The following is a 25,831-nucleotide window of genomic DNA, read 5'->3' on the forward strand; positions in this document are numbered from 1 at the left end:
CGTCTAGGTGGTTCCTCTGCCAGAAACGCAGTTCCCCAGAGTATTTTCTTAAGCTAATTCTCTTCCTTCATTTTTCTATCTTGACTCACATCCCAGCTTCTAAAAGACCAGTCTTTAAATACTGCAGTCTTCTCCCCTCCTTTTCTTCTCCTTCCCCTCCTTCCTTTCCCGTCTACTCTCTGCATGTTCTCAGTTGTTCTTCATCTGGTATTCTCTCATTTAAAAATCATCTGAAGCTATCTTTCTGAGGAGAGCTCTGCTCTTCTCTGGTGCCCAGAAAAATTTTCTCTCTATTCTGGTTCTTACTAAGTTGACTAACAACACCCCCACTCGATTTTCCATTACAGAAGAAGGAAGATAAGCATTGCTCTTACTAGAGGGGTAATCTCCCCTAACCAGGAGACTTTAAGCTTTCCACAGTAGGGACTTGGTTTATTTAGTCTACCCATAGCATTTAGCATAGTGCCTGTACATAGTAGGTACTCAATAATAATTTTTTTGTGTGAATTAATAAGAGTATAACAAGAATACTCTACAGAATTATCCAGTAACCTCCCGAGGCTGAGAAGGCTACAAGAAGTTTTTGACACATCCATAGAGTGCTATTAGAGTGGTTAGAAATAGAATGTGTAATGAATATATCCATATTCTACAGTGAGTATGCTCATAAATACAGAGCTTCTAAGAGATCAGAGGGAGCAGGGAACTCACGTTTGACGAGGGCTCAATACAACGTGCACACTGGCCAAGCGCTGCTCTGTGTTTGATTTGACCTTCACAGTGGCTGTTGAGGCAGGTATCAACCCCAACTTATGGATGAGAAAAGTGAGCTTTGAAGGATTTACTTTTCTTCTTAGTTTCCTAGATATCAGAGGGATTTTACCAAACCTATTTTGCTCCAAAGCCCTTGCTATTTCTACCAAACCATCATGCACAATCCTGTAGGCCCCTTGCTTCCAAAAGAGTATTTACATACATTTTACTATCTCTGCAAGTTGTTTGCTTAAATATTTTTTTAACTTTTTTCAAATAAACTCTTTATTTTATTAGCATTTTTGTTCTGAAGTTGGTTATCTACATGATATATTTCTTTAAATTTTCCTTTTATGTAGAATCTTTGTTTAGTAAGTCTTTCTAATGTCCCATTGCCCATAGATTTGCTCATGAATTGGTACTGCTCAGAGCTATTTTGCACACATTTATTTATACTGTGGGCAAATTCATAATTATTCTGGCAATGAAGTTTTTAAATGTTCATTTATTATGTTTTTTAATGTAGCTATAAACCTAAACTTTAAAAATTTGGTCTCTTGTTTGTTTAATCTCTTTAGGCCTCCAGCTAGAGTGTACCTTCCCTGTTTAATCTCTTTAGGCCTCAAGCTAGAGTGTACTTGCCCTGTTTAATCTCTTTAGGCCTCCAGCTAGAGTGTACCTGCCCTGTTTTGTTAATCTCTTTAGGCCTCCAGCTAGAGTGTACCTGCCCTGTTTAATCTCTTTAGGCCTCCAGCTAGAGTGTACCTGCCCTGTTTTGTTAATCTCTTTAGGCCTCCAGCTAGAGTGTGCCTGCCCTGTTTGTTTAATCTCTTTAGGCCTCCAGCTAGAGTGTACCTGCCCTGTTTAATATCTTTAGGCCTCCAGCTAGAGTGTACCTGCCCTGTTTAATCTCTTTAGGCCTGCAGCTAGAGTGTACCTGCCCTGTTTAATCTCTTTAGGCCTCCAGCTAGAGTGTACCTGCCCTGTTTTGTTAATCTCTTTAGGCCTCCAGCTAGAGTGTACCTGCCCTGTTTAATCTGTTTAGGCCTCCAGCTAGAGTGTACCTGCCCTGTTTAATATCTTTAGGTCTCCAGCTAGAGTGTACCTGCCCTGTTTTGTTAATCTCTTTAGGTCTCCAGTTAGAGTGTACCTGCCCTGTTTAATATCTTTAGGTCTCCAGCTAGAGTGTACCTGCCCTGTTTTGTTAATCTCTTTAGGTCTCCAGTTAGAGTGTTCCTGCCCTATTTTGTTTCACTGCCACATCAGGAGTCAAGAGTGATGTACATCAAAACAGACTAAAACTGAAGTCAGGAAAGTACCAACTTCTATACAAGAAAAAATTACTAAAATTTAAATGTCTTCAAGCTATGATCCTGACAGCTAAGAGCATGAATTTTCTAAAGGCCAATGTCCAGGACAGTATTTCTAGATCTTTTCTCCCACAGAACAGAAGCCTCTGTATAAAGTTTTGTGGTTAAAACAATGGTGACAGATGTATTCTTAGAAACCAGATCCAGACTAAGTTCTTAAATCGCAGTGGTCTCCCAAGCTTTCAAGTTCATCAGAACCACCTGGACTCTCAAGGTTTCTTATTTGCTGGGTATGATGGCTATTCTTGGTTGTCAACTTGTCTACATCTGGAATCAACTAAAACCCCCAAATAAAGGGCATGCCCATGAGAGATTTCTTGCTTAATTTGAAGTGGAAAGATCTACTTCTAACCTGGTTGAGGAAGGAAGGACACACCTTTAATCCAGATCTAATCTGGGCCCTACCTTCTGCAGGAAGCCTATGTAAGGATAGAAGAAAGAAGATTTTGTATGTACCTGCTTGCTCTCCTCTTGCTAGCAACTCCATCCTATCACTGACATTAAAGCCTACCTTCTTTGGGATTCCAGTGTGTACTAAAGACCAGTTGAGACATCCAGCCTTGTGGACTGAGAAACTACTGGAGTCTTGGACTATCTGTTCAAAGCCAGTCATTATTGGATTAGCTGGGGCATGGCCTGTAAGCCATTCTCATAAATCCTCTTTCTAGACACATATAGAGATTCATTTTTAAAGTTCTGTTACTCTAGAGAACTGAGACTAATATACTGGGTCTACAATGGGACCTGAAAATTTGCATTTCTAACAAGCTCCTAGGTGATGCTGACATTGTTGGGTTCAGAGACCATTCTAAGGAGGGATTCTACAGAACTTTGTCTCCCAGCAGTTGATGTACCCAGCTAGTAGACTTCGGGGAAATAGTATTCTCAATTTTTACCAACTTTCAGTGTCATCTGATCAAGAATCATCTGCAGACATCCATGGAGTCTTAAGAGTGGAACACACCAGGTACCTTTAAGAATGAGGGGTGGGAACTGGAATAGGAGATTGTGGTCAAAGATGCCCTGGGTTCCTAAAGTTACTACTACACTGACAGTTCTCAGGATGTGGTACAGGGGTTCTTAGGAGACCCTCAGATCTGTTCAGAAATCTTTGAGATCAAAACTATGTTTCCTAACAATACTGAAGCATTATTTTTGGTTTTCATTCCATTATCTAAGCAATGTAGAGTAGCATGTTAGACACAGGACAAAGGCATCGTCCTGACAATTAACAGAGGATCTGCTTGCATATTCTTATCTTTCCAGACCATTCCTTTTGAGGGAATGTCTTTGGGTTATATATAAATGTTCTGAAAGACCAGTTCAGTTTGTTCTCAATGCTTCGTACTGTGTTCTTATAAGCTGTGGTAGTTTGAAAGAAAGTGGTTCCCAAAATAGGAATGGCACTATTAGAAGGTATGTTCCTGTTGGAGGAAATGTGTCACTGTGAAGGTGAACTGTGAAGGTAAGCCATGTCCAGTGTGCAGTCGGTCTCTGCTTCTTCTGTCTGTGGATCAAGGTGTAGAACTCTCAGCTCCTCAGCACTATGTCTGCCTACATGCTACCAGGTCGCACCATGATAATAATGGACTAAACCTCTGAAAATGTAAGACACCCCAATTAAATGTTTTTTCCTTTGTAAGAGATGCCGTTGTCATGGTGTCTCTTCACAGCAATAGAAACCCTAACTAAAACATAAGCTATATTTTCTACTATACAGGATGCAACAGATGCAATCATAAGAGAAGTTATAATTCTGAAATTCTAATGTTTTTTTGTGCCTTAATAAAACAAAAACACTCCAGTTATCTTGTTTTATAATATCATTTTGGAATTATCTTGAAATTTAAACATTTAGAAAAGCATCTTAGGGATAAGTTTTTCAAATTTACTGGCTAGAAAAAAAACCTAGAAGTTAGCAAAGGATTAATAGAGCATTATACACTTAACTTTTCTAAATGCCTATGAGCTGAAAGGCCAGCAAAGAGATGACACTAGAGGAAGTTGACAAATGTGAAAAAATGTTACTATTACAAGAGCAGAGTATACTTTTGCCTCATGCATCTGTCCAGAGATGAAACTTAATGTTTTCTATTTAGTATCAGCATCAGCTTATCACTGATGAAGATCCTTTGTGTGAATTTTTGAAAATAAATACACACAATGATGAAATTCATAGTGTTAAAATATTTGACTCATAGTTTTTATTGGAAAATTATTGGTATCTGGTCTGAGGTAACAGTGGGTAAACTGTTGCTAACTCATTATGAATCAAACTGTACTGTTGGTCACTGCTATATTTGGCCATTTCCAAAAATGTCAGTTTCACTTGAGAATGTCTCTGATAAACTAATAAAATTAGTTTATTAAATTGAATTCCTTAAGTATACATTTAAAAATGCTCCATATAGCTATCTCAGCATATCTCACATCACAGTGAAGTTTGGTTGCCATCTGAAGAACTAACTCTTATGACTTAACTGCAAAATGGTTTGGCTAGTTTTATAAGGGAGCACAATTCTTATATGAAGGAACAACTTATAAAACTATGACTATTTACACTTGGACATTTTAAATATGCTTTATTAAAAATGAGCAAAACAAGCTTGTCTCATTAGAGAAAATGACAGATCTTAATTGATGACTACTAGAGCTAAGCACAACTTAAAACTGTAGAAGATTCTATTTGCCACTATCAGCTTGTCATTCACCCCAAGCTTTCAGACCTATGAGTGGTCACTGGGGGTATTAGTGAATTTGAATTTTTGGATATTTTATAATGAAATGTGCCAACATTTGGAAGATCTATATAAATCATAATCCAGTAAAGCAATATTTTTCAAATGATTAATTCAGGATGTTACAACATTATCCTTTCTTTGCTCTGTTCAAAGTTCAAGACCTGTGTAATTTAGTGGAATAGAGCATGACAAGTTCATGTCCTAGCTACATTGTAGATAACTTGGAAGAAATTATCACTAAGTGCACTTTTTTGAATATCTGACAATACTTACAACTATCTAGAAAATGATATTCTAATATTTCTTCCTCTTCCAACCATACCTCTCTATGGGACCAATTTTTTTTTTCAGCCTTAAACCAGAACAACGCATGTTCTAATTAAGTCAGATGTTAAGAAATGCAATAATATAAACCATGGCTGTTTCCTCACTAATATTCCTGGTTTTGAAAAATAAATTTTTATAAAAATACATTTATGCTCAAATGTAATGAGTTTATTTTAAAATAAGTAATTTAAAATTTGTTAAAACTCAAGTATAGCAAGTATGAATAAATCTGATTTTTATACAAAAGATTTTCAAGACTGAATGAGATGAATGAGTTGATGAAACATTGCCCTCTGTATCTGGGGGAACTAACTGCCTTATTAAAAAAAATGCAGAACTGTTGTTGAGGCTGAGAGGCTGAGTGGGAGTCAAGCTATCAAGCACAGGGGAGGTGGGGCGTAATCACACCTAAAATTAGAGGCTCCCAAACAATGAGGCAAACACTCTTTCACTCCAATGTGAGAACACTAGCAAATTTCAACTCAAAAGTTAGGTGAGTAAAAAAATTCTCTGAAACAACAACCAGAAGACCAATAGGCATGGATGGTTAGAGTCTGATGTTCCAGTCAAACCTTTCTGTACTGGTTTCTGTAGTGTACTTTCATTGGTTGAGAATCAATGCCCATTTAAAAAAAAATTCAATCAGCTCTCATGAACAAAAAAAAAACAGAAATTCAAAATAATCAGGCATTTGGGAGAGAGAGTTTTAATTCTAAAGTCAGAAACAAAGATAAAATATGAGGAAAGGAAAGGAAATAGAAGAAGCAACACTAATGAAGGAAGCCTAAGAACAAGGGAGCATAAGGAAAAGAAAGAAGCATAAGAAAAACAAAGAAAGCAGAAAGATAGAAAAAAAGACAGAAAGCAGGAAACAGCACAGCCAGAAACATGATAAGGAGTGATAGAAAGGAGAGAGTAACAAAAATAAGGTTTTGGAAGTAGTAGAAAAACAAATTTCAACAGAACCTAAAATTGATACCCTTGGAGCGGAAACAGAAAACAATATATCCAGATACAAGCAAAGGGGTTATGATGAGGAAGTTTTGAGTAATATAAGAGGTTTTGGAGTGGCATTGTCGAAGTATAAATAACAACAGAAAATGTAGACGATGAAGGGGATTCATAAGAAAACAGAAGTAAGAATAAATTGAAGAAAATACAGAAAGATCAGAGTGCAACTTGAAGACTTTATACCTGATTTATACCAGGCCACAGAGGAGGATTTTCACATGGGGGATCTTTACCAAAGAAAAGTGGGTCTAAGGAAGTCTTCTTAAACTGAGGGTTTAGATTTCAGACTATAGAGTGCCTACTACATACCAACTGGTCAGTATAGAAGGAGTGTCACATAGAGAGCCACTAGGGATAGGGAGATGCTAAAATTATAAGAAAAAAAAGCAGCTAAATGAAAGGACTGGAAAAAATTAATATATTGGATTTTTCAATAGTTACAAGGAAAGTTCAAGTGAAATGGAGCATGAGTGTGAATTCTGAGGGAGAGCTATGTGCACCTAAAACACAGACCCCAAGACGAGGTACAATGTGTTTAGTTCTCATTTATCTTTCTCTACTAAGTTCTTGGAAGAAATGCTATACTAAGTAGAGGGAATAAACATCAAAGAAGAACATGGATTTAATAAATAAAAAAATCAAAAGAACCCTGAGGATGATAGTGAAGGGTGATCCCAAGACAACAGTCATTCAGGCTGTACCAAGATCAATTGGTCCAGATGGAACAGTAGGATGGCTCCAGGAGCAGATTTCTGAGGAGATGAAACCGATACCTAAAGCATCTGCATTCACAGATATTTACCATTGTGGAGCTTTAGGATGAGCCACTATGGAAATCAACGTGGTGAATTCTCAAAAAGCTAAAAATAAGTCTGCCATATGACACAGCTATACCACTCCTTGACATGTTTCCAAAAGACTCGTCATCCTGGTCCACACATACTTGTTCAGCCATGTTCATTTTTTCTCTCTTCAGAAAACTAAGGAAAGGAAACAACTTAAATCTTTCAACTGAAGAATAGATAATGAATGTGGTGCATATATATACATATATATACACACACACATATATATACACACATACACACAAACCCATATATATACATATATATATGGAATATATACACTATGGTATAATATATTATTATTTGTAGTGTTAATTCTAATTGGTCTTAATAATAAAAATCTGGAGTCAGATATCAGGGTAAATGCTGAAAGATCAGAGAAGCAGAGTAGCCAGCCACTAGTTCTCTACAACTCAGACCGAATGCGGTATCCTGTTTCTACAAGTCCTCAGACTGAAGGCCTTGAGTTCCTGTCTCCTTCTGTCTTATATTCCTCTCTCTGCCCAACCATATCACTTCTGTCTCCAGCTCCCTAGACCTGGGATTAAAGGTGTATGACATCCCTGCATAGCCTCTATGACTAACTAGTGGCTTAGTTCCGCATTCTGATCTTCAGGCAAACTTCATTAGTGAGATCACAAACAAAATATCATTACAATTATTGGCGCGTGCACACACACACACACACACAGACACACACAGAGACACAGGAATACTATTCAGCTGTAAAGAAAGATGAAATAATGAACTTGGCAGGTAAATGGACTGAACAAGAAAAGATCATATTGTATGAGGTGACCAAGACCCAGAAAGACAAATGTCACATGTTCTCCTCATTGGCAGCTCCAAACTCTAAATATTCAGATATGAATACCTATCCTGATCCTGTAATAACTACAGAATACAGGAAAATGAATAAATCCATTGTAAGGATAAGCGGGTTGGGGAGCAACAGAGAGGGAGTAACAGGGTAGAAGTGGTCTGAGCAGTGAAAAATAAAGGGGAGGTAAAGGACAGAAGAAAGGCAGAAGAGGGTAAAAGCAAACAGCAGGGTACAAGTGATCGGGTAGGGGAACTGGGAAAGGGGGCACTGCTTAGGGAGGAAGTAGGCAAACACAGAAAGAGGGTAAGACAACAATAATGATGCCTGAGAAGCCATAATAAATCATAATTTTAGTTTTCAGAGAGGATTCCAAACTGACTTCTGCAGTGACTCTCACCAGGGCCATCTTTCCAGTTTTTCTTGGTATTGCTTCAGTGATAGGCCTTCTGACAACGTGAGATGAAATCTCAACGTGCTTTGATTAGCGTGTCCCTGAAGGCTGAGGCTGTAGGACTCTCGTGTATCTACTGGTTATTTGCACTTGTCTTTTGAGAAGCACTATTTATCTGTATATACTCACTTATTGATAGAATAACCTGGATTTTTTGATGTTTAAATTTGTTAGTTCTCTATACATTCTAGATATTAATTCCTAGTCATATATAGAGGCAGCAAACATGTCTTCCATTCTGACCACTATATCTCCATTTTGTTAACTGTTGTGTAGAAGTTTTTAAATTTCATGCAAGCCCATTTGCCAGGTCTTGAAATTGTTCTTTGAACTACTGGAGTGTTGTTCACAAAATTCTTGCCTTATGATTATGTTTTGAAGTGCTTTCTTCTAGTAGTGTCAGAGTTTCTCTCAATACTTCAGACAGAAGCACTGAAGACCCCACATAGACCAAACAATCCTGATTAGAAACAGTGACGCTTGAGGCACCACGCTTGATTTCCAATAATAACAGAGTGAGAGAAATGGAAACAGTCCAGTCCTGCTGGTGAAGTATACCCTAAAGCAGACACAGAGACTAGTGGATGAGTATAGAGGACCTAGAAGCAAACTCACACATATGTACAGCTATTTCATTTTTGGCAAATATGTCAAAAACACACACTGGTGAAAGATAGCCTCTTCAACAAATGATGTTAGGAAAATTTAATACCCATATACATATAAAACAATCAAACTAGATCCGGTGTCATTTACTTTGCACAAAACCGACTCAAAATGGCTCAAAGACCTTAAAATGTGTCTCCTATAGGCAAAATATCTGGATCTTCCACATCATCCAATCTGAGTATTCTTGCATTAATTATATAATTATAGGTCGATAACTGTCCAGTATTTTAAAATGAATCTTTTAAGAATAAAGTTTTACTTGCACCTGCCAAAGTCATCTTAAAGTCCATACCATACTAATTTCTGCAAGAGAACATGGCACTGAGCATTTTTACTTAATGCCCTCTCTTTTTCTTATCCTATGGCATTCTTGTCATATATAATTTATATCCACACGTTATAAGCCCCACAATATGATTCACAAATTTGCATTAGCTTATTTAAGAAAAACAAAGATGAAAAGAGTGTTTTGTACCACAAATTTGTGATTTCTAGTGCTCTTTATTGATTTTGAAAACTCAATCTCACCTGGCATTGTTGGTGTCTTTCTGTCTGAACAATTTAGCATTTTGTGTCATTTATTGATCATAATCCTCCTTTATGTCATTTTCATTTTATTTTTTTTCTTTTTTCTTTTTTTGGTTTTTTGAGACAGGGTTTCTCTGCAGCTTTTTTAGAGCCTGTCCTGGAACTAGCTCTTGTAGACCAGGCTGGCCTCGAACTCACAGAGATCCACCTGCCTCTGCCTCCCGAGTGCTGGGATTAAAGGTGCATTTTCTGATAGACTATTATGTGGCCATAATAAAGAATGAATTCCTGTCAATGCAACTATATATATGTGTATATGTATATATATATATGTGTGTGTGTATGTGTACATATATATATATATATATATATATATATATATATATGTACACAGACACACACATGCACCTGGAGGACACCGTGTTGAATGACATAAGTCAGTCAAATAAAGAAAACTGTATATTTTCATTTATAGGTGGAAGCTTAAAGTTGATCTTATAAATGTAGAGCACAAAATAGTGTCACTAAAGATTTTATAGTTTACATTTTGCTGATATTTTCCCAAGTGATCATTTAATGTGGACTTTCCCCCTACTTTTGAATATTTACAAAAACTACTTGGAAATTGTTAGTTAATTCTAATATTGGGATCTTGAAAAACATTATTGTTTCTCACAATAAATGTCTACTAATTATAAAAAACTCCCCCACTCTCTGCAACTGAAATTTCTATTTGACATTTTTAGGCTTCTAGCTATTGTTTCTACCAGGCTCTTTAGATATTCCAGTGAACACATGCCGGGACCAAAGATTTTAGAGCAGTTTACATGCATTTCTGGTATTTTCCCCTTAGCTTCGTCCAGCCTCTGATTATAGCCAAAGTGGATACAGCCATGTATATCTGCTTCAGTTCTACTGCTTTATGAAGTGTGGATTAAATGACTACCAGAAGTCATGTAAACATGGTTTCTACCTATTGCCACTCATTTTTATCAAGGATTTCCTTTCTTGCTCTAGTTCCACACTGTTCAGAAACATACTCAATTAGCACAAGCTATACCATTGTGCCTGTAATTTGTTCTTCATATCAGTGCAATTGTTGCACTATGTGGTAGATAGATTACAGTGAACATCGTGGTGCTCAAAACACATCCAATTTGGGAGCATGACCTTCCAAATCAGCCTAAACACACAGGCAATATTTTATTTATATTATTAGCATTTCAGCACCTCCTCTTAGGGTTGGAGAAATGAAGCATTGGATTTTGATTTTCAGAGTTCTTCTAGGATTTTATGAGCCTTGACAGAAGAACCCAGGAGGGAGGAACAGAAGCAGGGAAACTGCGCTGGAAGCACACTCGCCTTTTCCAAACGAGTACGGTAGGAGGGAAGAAACACAACTCTCTTCATGTTTTCGGTAGGATATTTTTGCAGATATATGATATTTATTTAGAGATATGTCTATTTAAGTAGCCAGTAAACAAAATATATTTATTGACATGTATTTCTCCATTAGAAAAAGTACAGTGATCACTTTATTCTACTTGTGCAAAGAAGAGCATTTAAATAAAGAAGAAAGTTTTCTCTGACCCTTGTCTGTAACTTTATCACTGAAGACACATACTCAAAGAAGTTTTCCTATTCACTACAAGTCACATAAATACACAGGAACAGCATGTCAGTAAAAGGACCATGTTTTAACAAAGCAGAAGATGAAGGTATGGGCTGGTGAGATGAGACAAACCCGTGGGTCTGGAGCTTCCTCTCGGTGGAAAGGAATGAGACGTCAAAGCAGCCCCTCCCTCACACAGCTGTTGTGAAGATCGGACACGGTAGGTGTATAAAATTCAGTTTGGAAGAACATTGCCGTCATTGTCACTGTGGTCACTATTATTTCCCTATCAACAAATGCCTAAGAAACAATTACCTAACTGCATACTCTGTGAATTGAATAAATTTTTCATTGGAAAAAATTTCAAAAGGTGAAAAAATTATTCAAATATTATTATTTTAAGTATTAAGTAAAAATGAGCAAGAAAAAGAACAAAGGGGGGCTACTCGAGTGAAATCATAAAGTATGATTTCTCTAAGGAGATGACATGAAAGTTAACTTAAAACTTAAAAGACGACAAGGAGCCAGGCGCATGAAGGGCAGGGACGACAAAAGGGACCGCATGTACAGAAGTACCGGAGCGAACATCTTCAGGAAGCTTCGGGAAGTACCGGAGCGAACATCTTCAGGAAGCTTCGGGCACAGGGAAGCCTCCAGCCTGTTGGGACACTAGATGAACTCAGGAGGTCCTGTATTAATTACTGCTCCGCAGCTAACTCAGCTTAGGGCAGGAAAGGGTCCATTTTGGATCACAGTTCCAGAGTCCATCATGGCGAGGAAGACTGGAAACAGGCAGGGAAAGCATGGCAGTAGAACCAGGGAGATGGATGATCATATCTCATCTGCATACACGAGGAGAAGGATGGGAGAGACTGGGAAGAAAGGAGAGATACAGGTAGAGACGGGGTGGGGGCTGGTGGGTAGATAGAATAGGAAATGCGGGAAAGCAATAAACCTTCAAAGCCTGTTCCCAGGGACACACTTCCTCCAGCAAGGCTCCACTTCTGAAAGGTTCCATGACCTCCCTATACAGGGCCACAAACTGGGAACCCAGTGTTTAAACACATGAACATATAGGGGACAGTTCTCATTTAAACCACGACAGACAGAAAATCCATGGCCAGGGAAGAGAGTTTGGCTTCTGGTTTTGGAGTACTGAGATGGCTATAAATGACAAGTCAATAGACCTATTCTAAGCCTCACAAAAACGGGATGAAGAACAGAACTTCCTAAAAACTGCCTAAAATAGTTCCTACAATGATTTGAGTTATTACCAACAACCCCAAAGTCCTCTCTGGACAGTTTAATAAGTAGTCTATCCACTTCTTTTTTTCTTTCACGCCTTCATGTACCATAATGAACCCATATCAAACGGGACAGACAAGTGGGAGGGGTTAACTAAGAAGGATGGTCATGGCCTGAGCTAGCCATGGAGTGTATCACACTGAGAAGTGACTGAGATGCTGTAGGGGAAGAAAATGATTTCAAATTCTAACCCTGGCATAGACAGGAGGGGACTCACAGAAAACTTAAATGTAGCTGCCCTTCCAAAGCAAGTGACATTGAGGTGACAGAAATGCCAACGTGAGCTTCTTCCTGGACTGCTGCAGCTTATCCCTTTTCCGGAAGCTGCTTCATTTTCTGAACATTCTTTTTTTTCTTTTTAACATGCTTTATATTATCAAATTTCTTGGCCCTAATTAACACCACAGCTAAGAATATAATAAAGTATTTCTATTTTCACATGACATTTTGAACAATTGAAACTGTTTCCTCTCTTAATCAGGGAAATTTATTTCAAAAGGGAAAGCCTATAGGGAAATGGTGCCACGCTTAATCTCCATTACCCTTCATTCTTGACAGACCAATTTAAGAGTGTACATTAATAGGTGAGATTTCCAACTTGTGTCAGTATTTTTTGGGGGGAGGTTATGATGTTGAAATGACAAAATAAAGTCATAGCATTATCAGACAACATGTGTTATAATAACAGCTTTAGAGGTGATTTTAATTTTTTTGAAAGATAAAGGCTAGTTTATTAAATGTCATCTGTGAACTTGGTGACAACTAATTATCTTTTATTTCACAGCAGCCGATAATAAGTGAGATTAAAAATGATGAATACCTACTGTTGCCAGGTAACCGCATCTACTGTGCTCCCTGCCACCTTCATGAATCTGTAAGGAAGAGAGAAGAAAGATGGTATGACTTAAAACATTTCTCCAGAGCTAAAATAGGGTAACCAAGAAACACACTGGACCAATCCACACTCACATATGCTTTCTCAAAGAACCCACAGCCCCAGTCATAGAAATCAAAATCCCAGTACAGTATTTTACCTGCATTTGTCTTCCTAAGCCCAAACCTGACAGTTATCACATTGATTTCATATAACTGAAACTTATCTGTGCTTATTTCCTATACTCTGAAGACTCTGGTCTCTGCTGGGAAACAATAATATTTGAATGGTACACTATAGATAATTTTGAAAAACTGCAGGCCTCTCTCCCCGGAAAAAGTATGGGAAAACCCAATTTATTTATACATCTGTGAGGCTCTATCAAATATGCTCCAATGCAAAGCTGCCACATCTGTGTGAAACGTGGTGGGGGAGAAACATGAGCACAACAAATAGTAATTCATCTACTTCTGGAGGAAAAAGTAAGAAACTAAGTGTTCTCTGTTGAGTATGCCGAGCTCAGAAGCAGGGGGACGTCTGGTTCTGGGAAGCCGGGGACAGCAAAACCTTGTGAGCAATTGCTCTCTGACCTCTGTGACCTCCTGGAGGTTCAGAAGAACCAAAGTCAGGAGGCTTCATTCATGATTCACAGATGCCATGGGCCACATGTTTGAAGTAACTGCCCCTGCTCACTTGTTGGAGGACATGTAGTGCCATGGCTACTACTTTTCTTTGAGAGAGTTGTCACTCAAAAGTCAGAAATCAAAGAAAAAACATCCTAGTTCTTCAAAATGCTCCTTTCAGCCTCAAGACTCCAAGGGGATTTTCTCTTTGAAGCAAACGTTTAATTCTGCTTTATAATCAAAGAACTCTTGAAACAGAAGAAGAGATGGTCTTTTTCTTTAAGGTCCTAGCTGTGTCCTAGCATAGAAGAATCTCTCCAGACAGATGGGATGGACAAGGGGTGCAATGAGCAACCCAAAGGGTCTGTTTTGCTGTGATGGTGGGAAAGGACTCATTTTACCTGTAGAAGAAACTGGGAAAAGTGGGAAACTATGACTTTTGGCTAACTACAAAGTGAACTTCATAAAGGGATAAGGGGAAAGGAGGACATGAGAAGGGGACTAGAGAGAAGCATTGTACTGGGCAGGAAGAACAGCTGGAGGATGAAGCAGTCTCTACAGTGGTCTTGGATTGGATCTGTCCTCTTTTTTTTTTCTTTTTGAATTTCTCTCTGTAGTACCACACTGAAGTCCAGGACCAAGAATGTAGAAAATATAACACAGTGTTTGCTCCAGAATGGAATTAGTTTGATGGGTTGAGTCAAAACGTCAATGTGGTTTGGTAGATACTGGGCATTTTCTGAGTATTTAGTTAGTATCCACCATGTGCACATGTGTGTGTGTTGTTGTATATGTGATTTCTTTTACTTCGTAGCACTGCTTTATTTGGGGGTGAGGATGTTAGATGTTATCACTTTATGCAGACCATATACAGCTTCTTCACTGGCTAGAAAAGCAGAATTTTCACATTCCATACAACTGATCTAACATGGATTATGCCACTTCATCTCACTTCACCAGGAAGGAAATCCGGGACTTTGAGTGTGGTGTAGCGTTCACCTCATCCCTGCTTCCCTGCCCTGTGTTCAGGAGTCCCCTTTTGAAATTAAAGGCCAGAATGATGTATGTACTTGGTCTTTCCCACCCTGCTCTGTGTTATCCTGAATCAACAGGCACACAACTAGCACCTGTCAGGGAAAGGAAAGGAAAGACTACAAGGTCGAAGGAAGGGAGTGGGAATGGGATCCCAAACACTACTTTTATTGCGTATGTATTGCAAGCAATGGAGACATGATGATGCTTGAGGAGCTGGATGGCCTGGACACAAAGAGAGGGAGGTGAAACTCTTTACCCTTTCTTCAGAATATTGTAAGGGTCAGAGAATAGTCTTATACATAAGCATTATTATTATTTATTATTATTATTTTGATTTTTTGAGACAGGGTTTCTCTGTGTAACCCTGACTGTACTGGAACTAGCTTAGTACACCAGGCTGGCCTTGAACTCATAGATATTTTTCTGTTTCTGCCTCCAGAGTGCTAAAATTAAAGGCATGAGCCACCACCACCTGGATTCATTTATTTTTTATAAAGAAAAGAAACAAAGAATCAAATATACATTTGCATGGGATTTAATCCTCCAAAATAGTTTGTATCATCTCTGAAATAGAAGTAGTTCATGAAAAATATCTTCAAAATCATCATATAAAACAACCATAATAAAACTGACACATGTTCTTATAAACCATTTTCGGCTTCTTATATGTGTAGGTCACACACTCTCCCAAAGAAAACAATTAGGGAGATGTTTCTGTTGAAGCACATCTTACAAGGGTTGTGTGAGTTGTTCAAATTCACAGTCAGTGAGGCCTAAGACCAGATTCAGATTCCGAATCCCATCCAATGTCTGGCACCCTGTGATGCCTCTAAAGCTGAGTAGCACAGTAGAAAGAACTCTGAAACACAAGAGAAAAAGTTGAAATTTTATGCTGAGAAAAATATAACCATGTTTATTAGAAAAAAAAAATCATGGCCTGATCACCATCTTTCCCTTTCGGTTTTTTTTTTTTCTCCAGAATGTTAAGCTCTTCTGCATTAATTTGCAAGAAAATGTGGTGAATGTACACATGAGATGGGGACAAAGTCAGTGCTCAGTCATAGGATAAACACCACGGAATACAGAATACAGAAACAAACACAGCCAATTACTAAAGTTACTGTGTGCTACGCCAGCACCAACTAACTTCTTATATGGTCATAGTAAGGAGAGCAGCTAGCTCTACTGTGTACAGAGTTAGAGGGGATGTGGATGGAGAACAGATTCATATCATTTATGACAATGAAGGAGGGAAGAGCTTGTGGTATGAGGAGTAACCTGGCTGATGGTCGGCATGAGCAAACGCAAGTTATGTTCTCAGAGTCCAGTGTGGCTGGATGCCAGGAAACAGGTGAGGGAGCAGCAAGAGATCAGGCTGTCAGGGCTCTGGAAAGTGACCATGTTAATAATCTGACCTTTGTACTAACAGAGAGATGCTCGTCCAAATCCCATTTATACTTGTGTGACCAGCTACTAACGGGACCATGAAATATAGAGAGTGTGTCCTTCATGAGAATGTCCTTGTATGGTTGTTCAGTTTATCCTATGTTTACACTAAAAGCAATATCAGGATCGGATTTGGCTTTCAGGAGGATGACCGGCTGTAGTGAAGGTGAGAGTCACTGGTGTGAGTGGATTTGCAGGAGTCTACTGCAGAGGGGTGGGAGGTTTTGAATCATAAGAATGAAACTTGGTTAGTACGATAGAGCAAGAGAGGCTGTGAAAGTTTTAATTGTAGCACTACTGCGGCACTTCCAACAGGACTTTCTAATCCTATTGAATATACACTGAAGTAAATAGTCATGGAGCATGGAGTCTTTTAGACAGCGAGCCCTAAACGATCATTATCTTCTGGTTCATCACAGATACTCTGCTCCTTCCTTCTGCCTCTGTCCCAGAAACCGGCCCAAAGCACACAGATGAGCAGTTTTAATGGAGCTGCACACTGTTCAGCAATAGTGATGTTAGACGGGATAAATGAATGCAGAAGAGCTCTAGCATTAATGGAAGATTTCCAGTGTAAGTCAAAGATGACCCAGGATGTGAATACTGACTAGAGGGGAAATTTCAGTTTTTCCCAAGTTGCATGTTTCTATGCCCTGTCACGAGGCTGGAAGTCTGGACTATGACCTTAGAGAAGTGCTTGCTCTCATGTGACCTTCAGTTATCAAAGGGTAGCAGGGAAGGGGAACAGGGTTCTGTATAAGAGAAAATTGGCCAGTGCCAAGTAGACATTCCTGTATTTTGGGTCTTTCCCATGGAAACCAATCAGTTGCTATAGAGGAAAATCCCCTTTCACTGTGAGAGTCCTTTCTTCTTCCAGGAGACTCAGAATCTGGGAGACTTTCTTTCCTTTGTTACCCACCTGCATATATGTCAGATCTGAAATATTGTTGAGCCTTCGCTCCCAGGGCAGATCATAACTCTCACTTATAATAAAGTCCATCTTTATCCATTATCTCTAGAGTTTGATTTCTATTTCTGGACTACAAAGTACAATCTTAAAGACTAGTTTCTGGATTTTCTTTTCCAGAAAAGAGAATACTCCACAGGGAACTGGATATCTAAATGAGTGCACACTTCAGTAAGAATACAGAAACCCGACCTCCTTGTCTGCAAAAAGAACCACCGATTATTCAAGTAACATAAATATGGTGTAACAAACATGCTATTTATAGGCCTGGGAAAGACTTGAGAGAAAATTATCTATCAGTAAATCAAGTTGACCTCTAGACAGATGGCAAATTTCAGGCATCTTCCTTTGTCATGCTTAACTTTTTCATATGTTTGCTATAATGGGTTCTGGATGGAGCAAATAAACTATAGCCCTCTTTACTCCTCCTGCTGCTGCTGCCTCCACTATAGCCTCCTCTTCCCTTTCTCTCCTCTAGGAATGGTGGCTTTCCCTCCCATTCCAATCCTTTCTTCTGTCCTTCAGTCCCTCTCCATCTCTACCTTATTTGAATACACAGTGATTTAGTGACCGTAGACTGAAAAATAGCAGAGCTGAATGTTTGTCGAGGCCTCTATTTCCACTCCTCTTTGACAGCTTACACATCTCTGTATACAGTAGTTTATATAGCCTCTATACACAGGTGTTGAAATGAAAGGACCAACCAATTTCTTTTAAGATAAAAGTTGCACTCATGTTTAACTTAATTTTGATCCTGAATAAAGACATGAAAACAAACTAACAACATTTGCTGATTGATAATCATTTTAAAGCACTTTACATATTTTATTCATAATTATTTTAATTTATTATTTGAGAATTTCATTATGCGTATAATGCATTTTTGTCAAATCCACCCCACTCACCAAGTCCTCCTATTCTCCATCCACCACTTTCCCTCTCTAACATCACGTATTCCTTTTAAGTCCACTGAGTTCACATAGTTCTGCCAGCATGTGCATGAGCTTAGGGTCACCCCCTGGAGCACAGGTAGCCTATCTGTGGCGACATTCCAAAGAATACTGATTTTCTGTCCCACAGCAACCATCAGCTACAGGAGGTGGTGTATTATTTCTTTCATTTGGCAAATGAAGAAACTGCTCAAGCCCACCCATATAATTAATTACAGAACAATACTAACCCTGATTCTACTCTCAAGCCCTTATTACAACCATGCCGGGAGCAGGTTTGTAGTCTTTGTTGCGTTGCCACTTTTCCTGAATCCATGGCAGATGCTGGGAGTGAGCACAATACATTATCGCCTGTCTGGGAACTGGTAAGAATCTTTCTCAAGATAGATCGCCAAGCATTTGTTACCTCTACCTGGCCCTCAAGATAAAGTCAATTTGGGGGTGGGGGTTGAGAAGAGGGAGACTGTAAGGCAATGTCTGAGAAAGGACAGAAGCACACACAAGAGAAAAACACATGCAGGATAGCCAAATCGATTTGTTTGATTAGGGAAGCTGGGAGAATAGAGGTTTTGAGGGACAACGTTGAAATATATCTGGAAGGCTCTGGCAAGCACTGACAGGGGCTGGCTGGAGGATTATCATGATAGGCATGGTTTGGCAAACCGCAGTGCTGCTGAGGAGGCTGCAGACTTGGACTCAAGCACAGAAGGTTTTAGCTGACTTGATATGATTTGTCCTGGCTGTGGAAACTGGTGGGAAGGAAGAAACATGCATCAGGATATGATTATGAATTTCACAGAGGAAGGAAAATTTCCAGGAGCTGAAGCTGTGGTAAGAAGCTGACTGAGTGAGAGCAAATACCACAGGCCTCAAGTGAAGAGGGTTCTTTTTTATATTCTTGACTGTTTATACCATCCTTAAGTGAATGATGAAAACTCAGGAAAATGGCACCATAGAATAAAATCTATTGGGTCCAGGAGTAAAACAGGTATCTGTTTTGAAACTTGGTACCATCATTAGCTTTGTGACTTTCACTTCCCAGGACCCTTTCGTATGGAGAGAACAGTACCTATCCTGCAAAGACTCTGAGAGATGGGTGGGAGACACAGGTGGAGAAACAAGAGCAGTGGGTAGAGCAGTGCAGCCACTAAATACATAGGGTATCCTTTCCCTGGTCATGGCTTGTTACCATAACATTTGTACACATCTATTTCTTGATCAATAAAATATAAACAGAACCTTCTCTGCCCATACACAGTAGCGATTCTCAATTTTGCTGTACCAAAATTCTTTGAAGCCTTTGTTTGAAAGAACAATATTTGGTTCCATCTCTGTACACTCAGGTTTGCCAAGTCTGAGCTGGATCTTAAGAATCAAGCGGCTTTTTCCCCCTAGCGCCGCCGGGCCCGCAGGTCTGCGTGGAGCCACGATTGCGGGTTTCTGTCCGCAGCATGGGGTTTGTGAAAGTTGTCAAGAACAAGGCCTACTTCAAGAGATACCAAGTAAGATTCAGAAGGCGGCGAGAAGGTAAAACAGACTATTATGCTCGGAAGCGATTAGTGATCCAAGACAAAAATAAGTACAACACACCCAAATACAGGATGATAGTTCGTGTAACTAACAGAGACATCATCTGCCAGATTGCCTATGCCCGTATAGAGGGGGATATGATAGTCTGCGCCGCCTATGCACACGAACTGCCAAAATACGGTGTGAAAGTTGGCTTGACAAACTATGCTGCCGCCTATTGTACTGGCCTGCTGCTGGCCCGCAGGCTTCTCAACAGGTTTGGTATGGACAAGATCTATGAAGGCCAAGTGGAGGTGACTGGAGATGAATACAATGTGGAAAGCATCGATGGTCAGCCTGGGGCCTTCACTTGCTATTTGGATGCTGGTCTTGCTCGAACTACAATAAAGTTTTCGGGGCCCTGAAGGGAGCTGTGGATGGAGGCTTGTCTGTTCCTCATGGTACCAAACGATTCCCTGGTTATGATTCTGAGAGCAAGGAGTTCAACGCAGAGGTCCATCACAAGCACATCCTGGGCCAGAACGTTGCGGACTACATGTGCTACCTGATGGAGGAAGATGAAGACGCTTACAAGAAGCAGTTCTCTCAGTACGTAAAGAACAACATTGCTCCAGACATGATGGAGGAGATGTATAAGAAAGCCCATGCTGCTATACGAGAGAATCCAGTCTATGAAAAGAAGCCCAAGAGAGAAGTGAGGAAGAAGAGGTGGAACCATTCTAAAATGTCTCTTGCCCAGAAGAAAGATCAGGTTGCTCAAAAGAAGGCAAGCTTCCTCAGAGCTCAGGAGCGGGCTGCTGACAGCTAAAACAGTTTTCTATGAAGAGTTTTTCATAAAGATAATAAACTTATTGACCAAGCAAAAAAAAAAAAAAAAAAAAAAAAGAATCAAGCGGGAAAAGAGAGAAGTTTTGGAGTTGAAATGAAGCAGCATTGCAACAGACACCAGTGATATCTAGAGATCATTAGGGAGTATGGACAACTTATACGTCAACAAACTGGAAATTGGATTGGGGAACTCTAAAAATTAATAACTTTAAAGCCTCAAGTCCATAAATCCTCAAGTCCATATATGGGCAAACAGATTGAACAGAAATTTCTCAAAAGAAGTACAGATGATCATCAAATAGATGAAAATGCCAGTGTTTTAAGCAATCGAGGAAATTCAAACCAAAACTATACGAGATTTCCATCTCAACCCACTTGGAATAGCAGTCCTGAAGGAAATAAGCAAAAATGCCAATGCGGGAGAACCACCATGAGATCAAGGCCGGCATAAACTATACAGTGAGCTTCAGGGACTGTTTAAGGTTCAGTGAGAGAAACTGTATCCCAGAAAGGAGGGCGTGAAAAAAGGTGGGGTTAGCATTCATTATGGCAAGAATAGAGGAATAAGGAAATAAAACTATCATACGATATGTCACTCCTGAGTATATACGTGAAGCGAACACACCTGTGCTTATACCAAGAATCTAAGATGCCGGCACAACCATGTCTGCTGTGACTCTAGTTACAACAGCCAAGTTAAGGAATCATCCTAGATATCCCAAATCAGATGAGTTGATAGAGAAAATATGATATATTCAGGTATACAAAGAAATTAATTTTATTCAGTCCTAAAGAAGACTAAAATATGTATCTTTTACAGAAAAATAGATAGAACTGGAGATCATCACGGTAACTGAAATAAGTCAGACTCAAAAGATAAGCATTACACGTTACTTTTTTTAGAAAAAGGCCTGAACATAGAAGTGAATCTATTTGAAAAGAGGAAAGGGACACAGCATAAGCAGGGACGAGGAGGAAACAGGGGAATAAGTGATCAATATAACCGCTGTACATTATAAAGAAGCATGAAATAAAAGAAAATCCATTATTTTCTATAGTAACTATAAGCTACTGAAAAACAGAATCATGAGGCATTGATGCATTTTTACAATCCCGGTAGGTATATCTAATGCAGGTAGCTCATGAGTTTCACAGGTTCTGTGTAAAATTTTCTTCACAGGCTCCTACTTGAATTCTTAGCTTCTAGCTGTGGTTGTGCTAGTTTGGGACGTGGCACCCAGATGAGGTTAGTGGATGTCTGGGGCAAGCTTATAGTGTGGCTTGTTTCTTGTCCTGTCTTTGCTTCCTGATCCTATGGAGATGTGAACAAAAGGCCTCATGCTACTGCCACCATATCTTACTGCCATGAAAGACCAGAGCCTCAAACCCTGGGCCAAAATAAATTTGTTTTCCCTCAAGTTGCATCCTGTCTGGTGAATTTGATCACTGCAACAGAGAAAAGCAACTAATACAATGGACTAGACTTTTGACAAATTCTAGTCTTAGCAGTTCCTGGGACAATGGAGCATTCTTTTTTAAATTGATTTTATTGAGCTCTACATTTTTCTCTGCTCCCCTCCCTGCCTCTCCCCTCCCCTTCAACCCTCTTCCATGGTTCTCATGCTCCCAATTTACTCAGGAGATCTTGTCTTTTTCTACTTACAACGTAGATTAGATCACAATGGAGCATTCTCGGAGGAGAAAATAGAATTATAAGGAGGAGGCTCAGGAGGAAAAGACAAAAGTATGAAAGAATATTTCCTAAGATCATGTGATCAAGTTACAGGTTTAATGACTTTCCATTTCAGGCGTCTGAACCCCTTCTCTGATGTTCTTTCTAACTCCCTCCCCTTGCTGACTTCTCTGATGCTAGAGACAGAGGAATACATCTTTCCTAACAGTAATAACTCATAAGCCTGAGCTTGGGTAAGCAACCAGGCTCATTCCTTAGCTGGAAAGAAGTACTCTCTAAAAAAATTAAATAAAAATTCACAGAGAATTTAGAGTTATGGGCCATTAAAATAGCTGTCATCTAGGGAGCAGACAGTGCTGGGTGCAGTAGCCAGCACTTCCCTGGTAATGAGCACTGAACAAGCAGGCAGAATTTCTCTGTAGGGGCGAAAAGAGGTAGATTCTTTTCCTTACAGAGTAAGAAAGGAAGACATTATTCTCTTCTGTCCTCCTGCAATTTGGTGAAGTCACATAATGCCTTCACATTTGAAATGAAACAGAACAATTATTAGGAATCACACTGTGATAATTACACCAAACTGTCCCCAGCTGTGCTTCTGCTCCAAGAACGGACGTGGCAGAAGGCAGAGTAGAGCTGTGGTCACCCTCATGATACTGATGTGGCATTATAGTCTTCAGATTTTCCTTCCTCACTCAATTATCTAACTGCCTAGAAACCTGCATTTGAGTCATGGTAAAATGCCCCTAGACTAAAAATTGCCTTTTTCATCTTGAAAATGCATCTGTTCTCAACGATTGTGGCTGTCATTTCTTTGGGTGTCAACACATACCAGGAACAGTGCAAAGCCTTTAAATTCATCACTCCTTTATTTCTATGAAAGGCCACTTTACAAATGAAGACAGGGAGGCTTGGGAGAGAATAAACAGGTCCTTAGATTGATGAATCAGTAGAAAATCAATTCTCACCTACTTTCAAAATTATTCTCTATCATTCTTCTGTATTGACCTACACAAGAGAAATCCCAAGTGTTTATGTTATAAAACAAGAAACTAACTGGGAAAAGTTTTTGTTTTGTGCTAATAAGTATCTTCAAATTTTAAAATGTTAGAGATGAGAGGTACCTTGGAAATAAGTTATCACTACCACTCTTTGAGAAAACTGAGTCCACAACGGAGGAGATGACAAATAGATACCCGGCACGATCTATTCCTCTGTGCACACTCGTTCCGCTATGACACTGTTGAGTAATGGATGGCTCTCAAGGGAGGGAAGTTACTGCTTCTGCAGCCTCAAGTTAAAATCAGAAGATAAGTAAATTTTAGGTTACAGAAAATGGTTTGATGTACTTTTCTTTATGACAAGAAACTGAGACTAGACAGATCATGGGCCTAAGAGAAAACCCAATACTATTATTCTGCTAAAGGCACTTTGCAAGAAAATAACTCCTAATGACTTCCCACTATACCAAGATTGGTGCCTTGCTCAAACCACATCAGAAAAATTTCCTCCTGCAGTAGCTGGGGACTGATACAGAGACCCACAACTGGGCAATGTACATAAGGTAAGAGACTTTGGAACACTCAATACTAAGTAAACACAGTGGAACTCCATTGGAGAAAACTGATTTTTCCTTTGCCAGAGGTTTCAATTACAAATAAATTCTTCATTAGAGGTGGGACCCAATGTCCATTTCTCCCTATCAGTGCTGGGATCCCATCTGTCTTGAACCTGGACAGGCCTTGTAGGATACCTTCATTAAATCCCTACCCCTCAAGACTCAGAGATCTATGTGGAATAGGAGGCAGAAGGAGCATAAAAACCAGAGTTGGTGCTGAGGCAGAGGTGGTGGATGACTCCAAGGAAACTTGTCTTCCAGACACAACAGAAGTGATGTACATATGACTGACAGAGACTGGCAGACCTACAAGGTCTGTACCTCATCACTCACACACAGACAGCTATACATCAGTATCAGATACTCAACAGAAGTGTTAGTAATCATGTATAAACAAGGATAGAAATTCAAGATGCAAAAAGTCAGTTTTTCTATTTCTGGCTTGTTGACTACTGAACACACAATACTTAGCAAACACTATTGTTTGCTTCCTAGCTCTTTGTTGGGGCGTGGTCGATCGGCAGTTAGAATTAACCAGACTAGCTTTAATATAAAATATTCAGCTTTAATAAAGGGAAGAAAGGGGAACTTACAAAAGCCAAGGTTCCAGCGATTCAGGACAGCAGGAAACCAGAGGAAAAAACAAGCGCACAATGATGGTTTATAGGCTATTTGGGCCCCCCGGGGGGGGGGGGGAACGACACACCCCACAAACAAGGTGATTGGCTGAGCTTCCCCATCAGCTCTTTTCTATTTTTATCCCCATTATTCTAATTTGAATGTTTTCCATAGTTCTCTGAACTTATAGAGCAGAAAGCTGAGCCTGTCTGTATGTTCTTATACAGGTTCACATTAGATTATTCTGCTGGAAACTCTGTATTATGTGGTGATGACTTCCCTTCTTCATTCACAAACTTACTCAACAAATGTGAGAAATTAAATAGTAGGCATTTTGGTAATAATAAACATAACAAAGATTCTTCACAGCCTCACAGTTTATAATCTACAAGTAATAAGCAAACAAACAGCAAATACATATTTATAAATTGTGATAAATATTGTAAAATGAGCAGGTAGGCTGTGAAAGAAAATGCAGGGAGCCAATTTGCTGGCCGCCATTACAAGATGGCGTGGAGCCCCTGCACCACCAAGTAAACAACTCCATATTAGGCGGGGGCATCGAAAGATGAGCGAGTGCCAATCCAGGCACGACCTGTGTCTGCTCTCCCTATATAAGCGGCTGCCGTTTAGTGCTTGGGGCCCTTTGCTTCCTGCTCTCCCTTCAACCAAGAGGCTCCAATAAAGTGTGATTTGAGAAGAATCCTCTATTCGGTGGTCGTTCTTCCCTGCTGGCCAGGGGGTTCTAAAGAATGAAACAGTGTAAGTCGTGTGGCAGGAGGGAAGAACTCTGGGATGAATAACAAGGGAGACTGGCAGTTAATAAATATACAGCATTAGGCAGTATGCAGGCCATTAACTGTGGGGTCTTGTGGATCAAAATAAAACAAAAAACTCATGTGTTATTCTAAGAAAAACAGAAAGTATTAGTGAATGACGCCAAATGAATTATAACTTTTAAATAATATATTTTAGACACTGAATAGTGGATAGATTGGAGGGGAAGGATGAATAGTAAGGCTCCTAAAGCAGATATAAATTCTCTGAATTTTAATAAATTAAAATCTTTTTATTTCACTGTGTTTGTCCTACTATAATCCATCATGGAAACCAGAACTCACATCAGATCCTGGACATCCTAGTATCTAGAACCAAGAGGGAAACTTTCTCTCCTTTATAAATTACCCAGTTTAAGCTTCTTGCTGTAGCAGAACAAG

At 39.4% G+C, this 25,831-nt stretch overlaps 1 protein-coding gene and 1 pseudogene across 3 annotated transcripts in view; one reads left to right on the forward strand and one right to left on the reverse strand.

The window, feature by feature from the left end:
- Positions 1–25,831, reverse strand: part of Hpse2 (heparanase 2 (inactive)) — a 598,898-nt gene that overhangs the window by 192,137 nt on the left and 380,930 nt on the right. For all 3 annotated transcript variants that reach the window (XM_038330395.1, XM_038330387.1, XM_038330379.1), the window contains one exon: positions 13,260–13,307. In XM_038330395.1, the coding sequence (XP_038186323.1) occupies positions 13,260–13,307 (48 nt within the window). The remainder of the gene's footprint in view (positions 1–13,259; positions 13,308–25,831) is intronic.
- LOC119814550 lies at positions 19,718–20,668 on the forward strand (annotated as a pseudogene).

This window comes from Arvicola amphibius, chromosome 1 (genome assembly GCF_903992535.2).
Source record: "Arvicola amphibius chromosome 1, mArvAmp1.2, whole genome shotgun sequence".
Taxonomy (NCBI): domain Eukaryota; kingdom Metazoa; phylum Chordata; class Mammalia; order Rodentia; family Cricetidae; genus Arvicola; species Arvicola amphibius.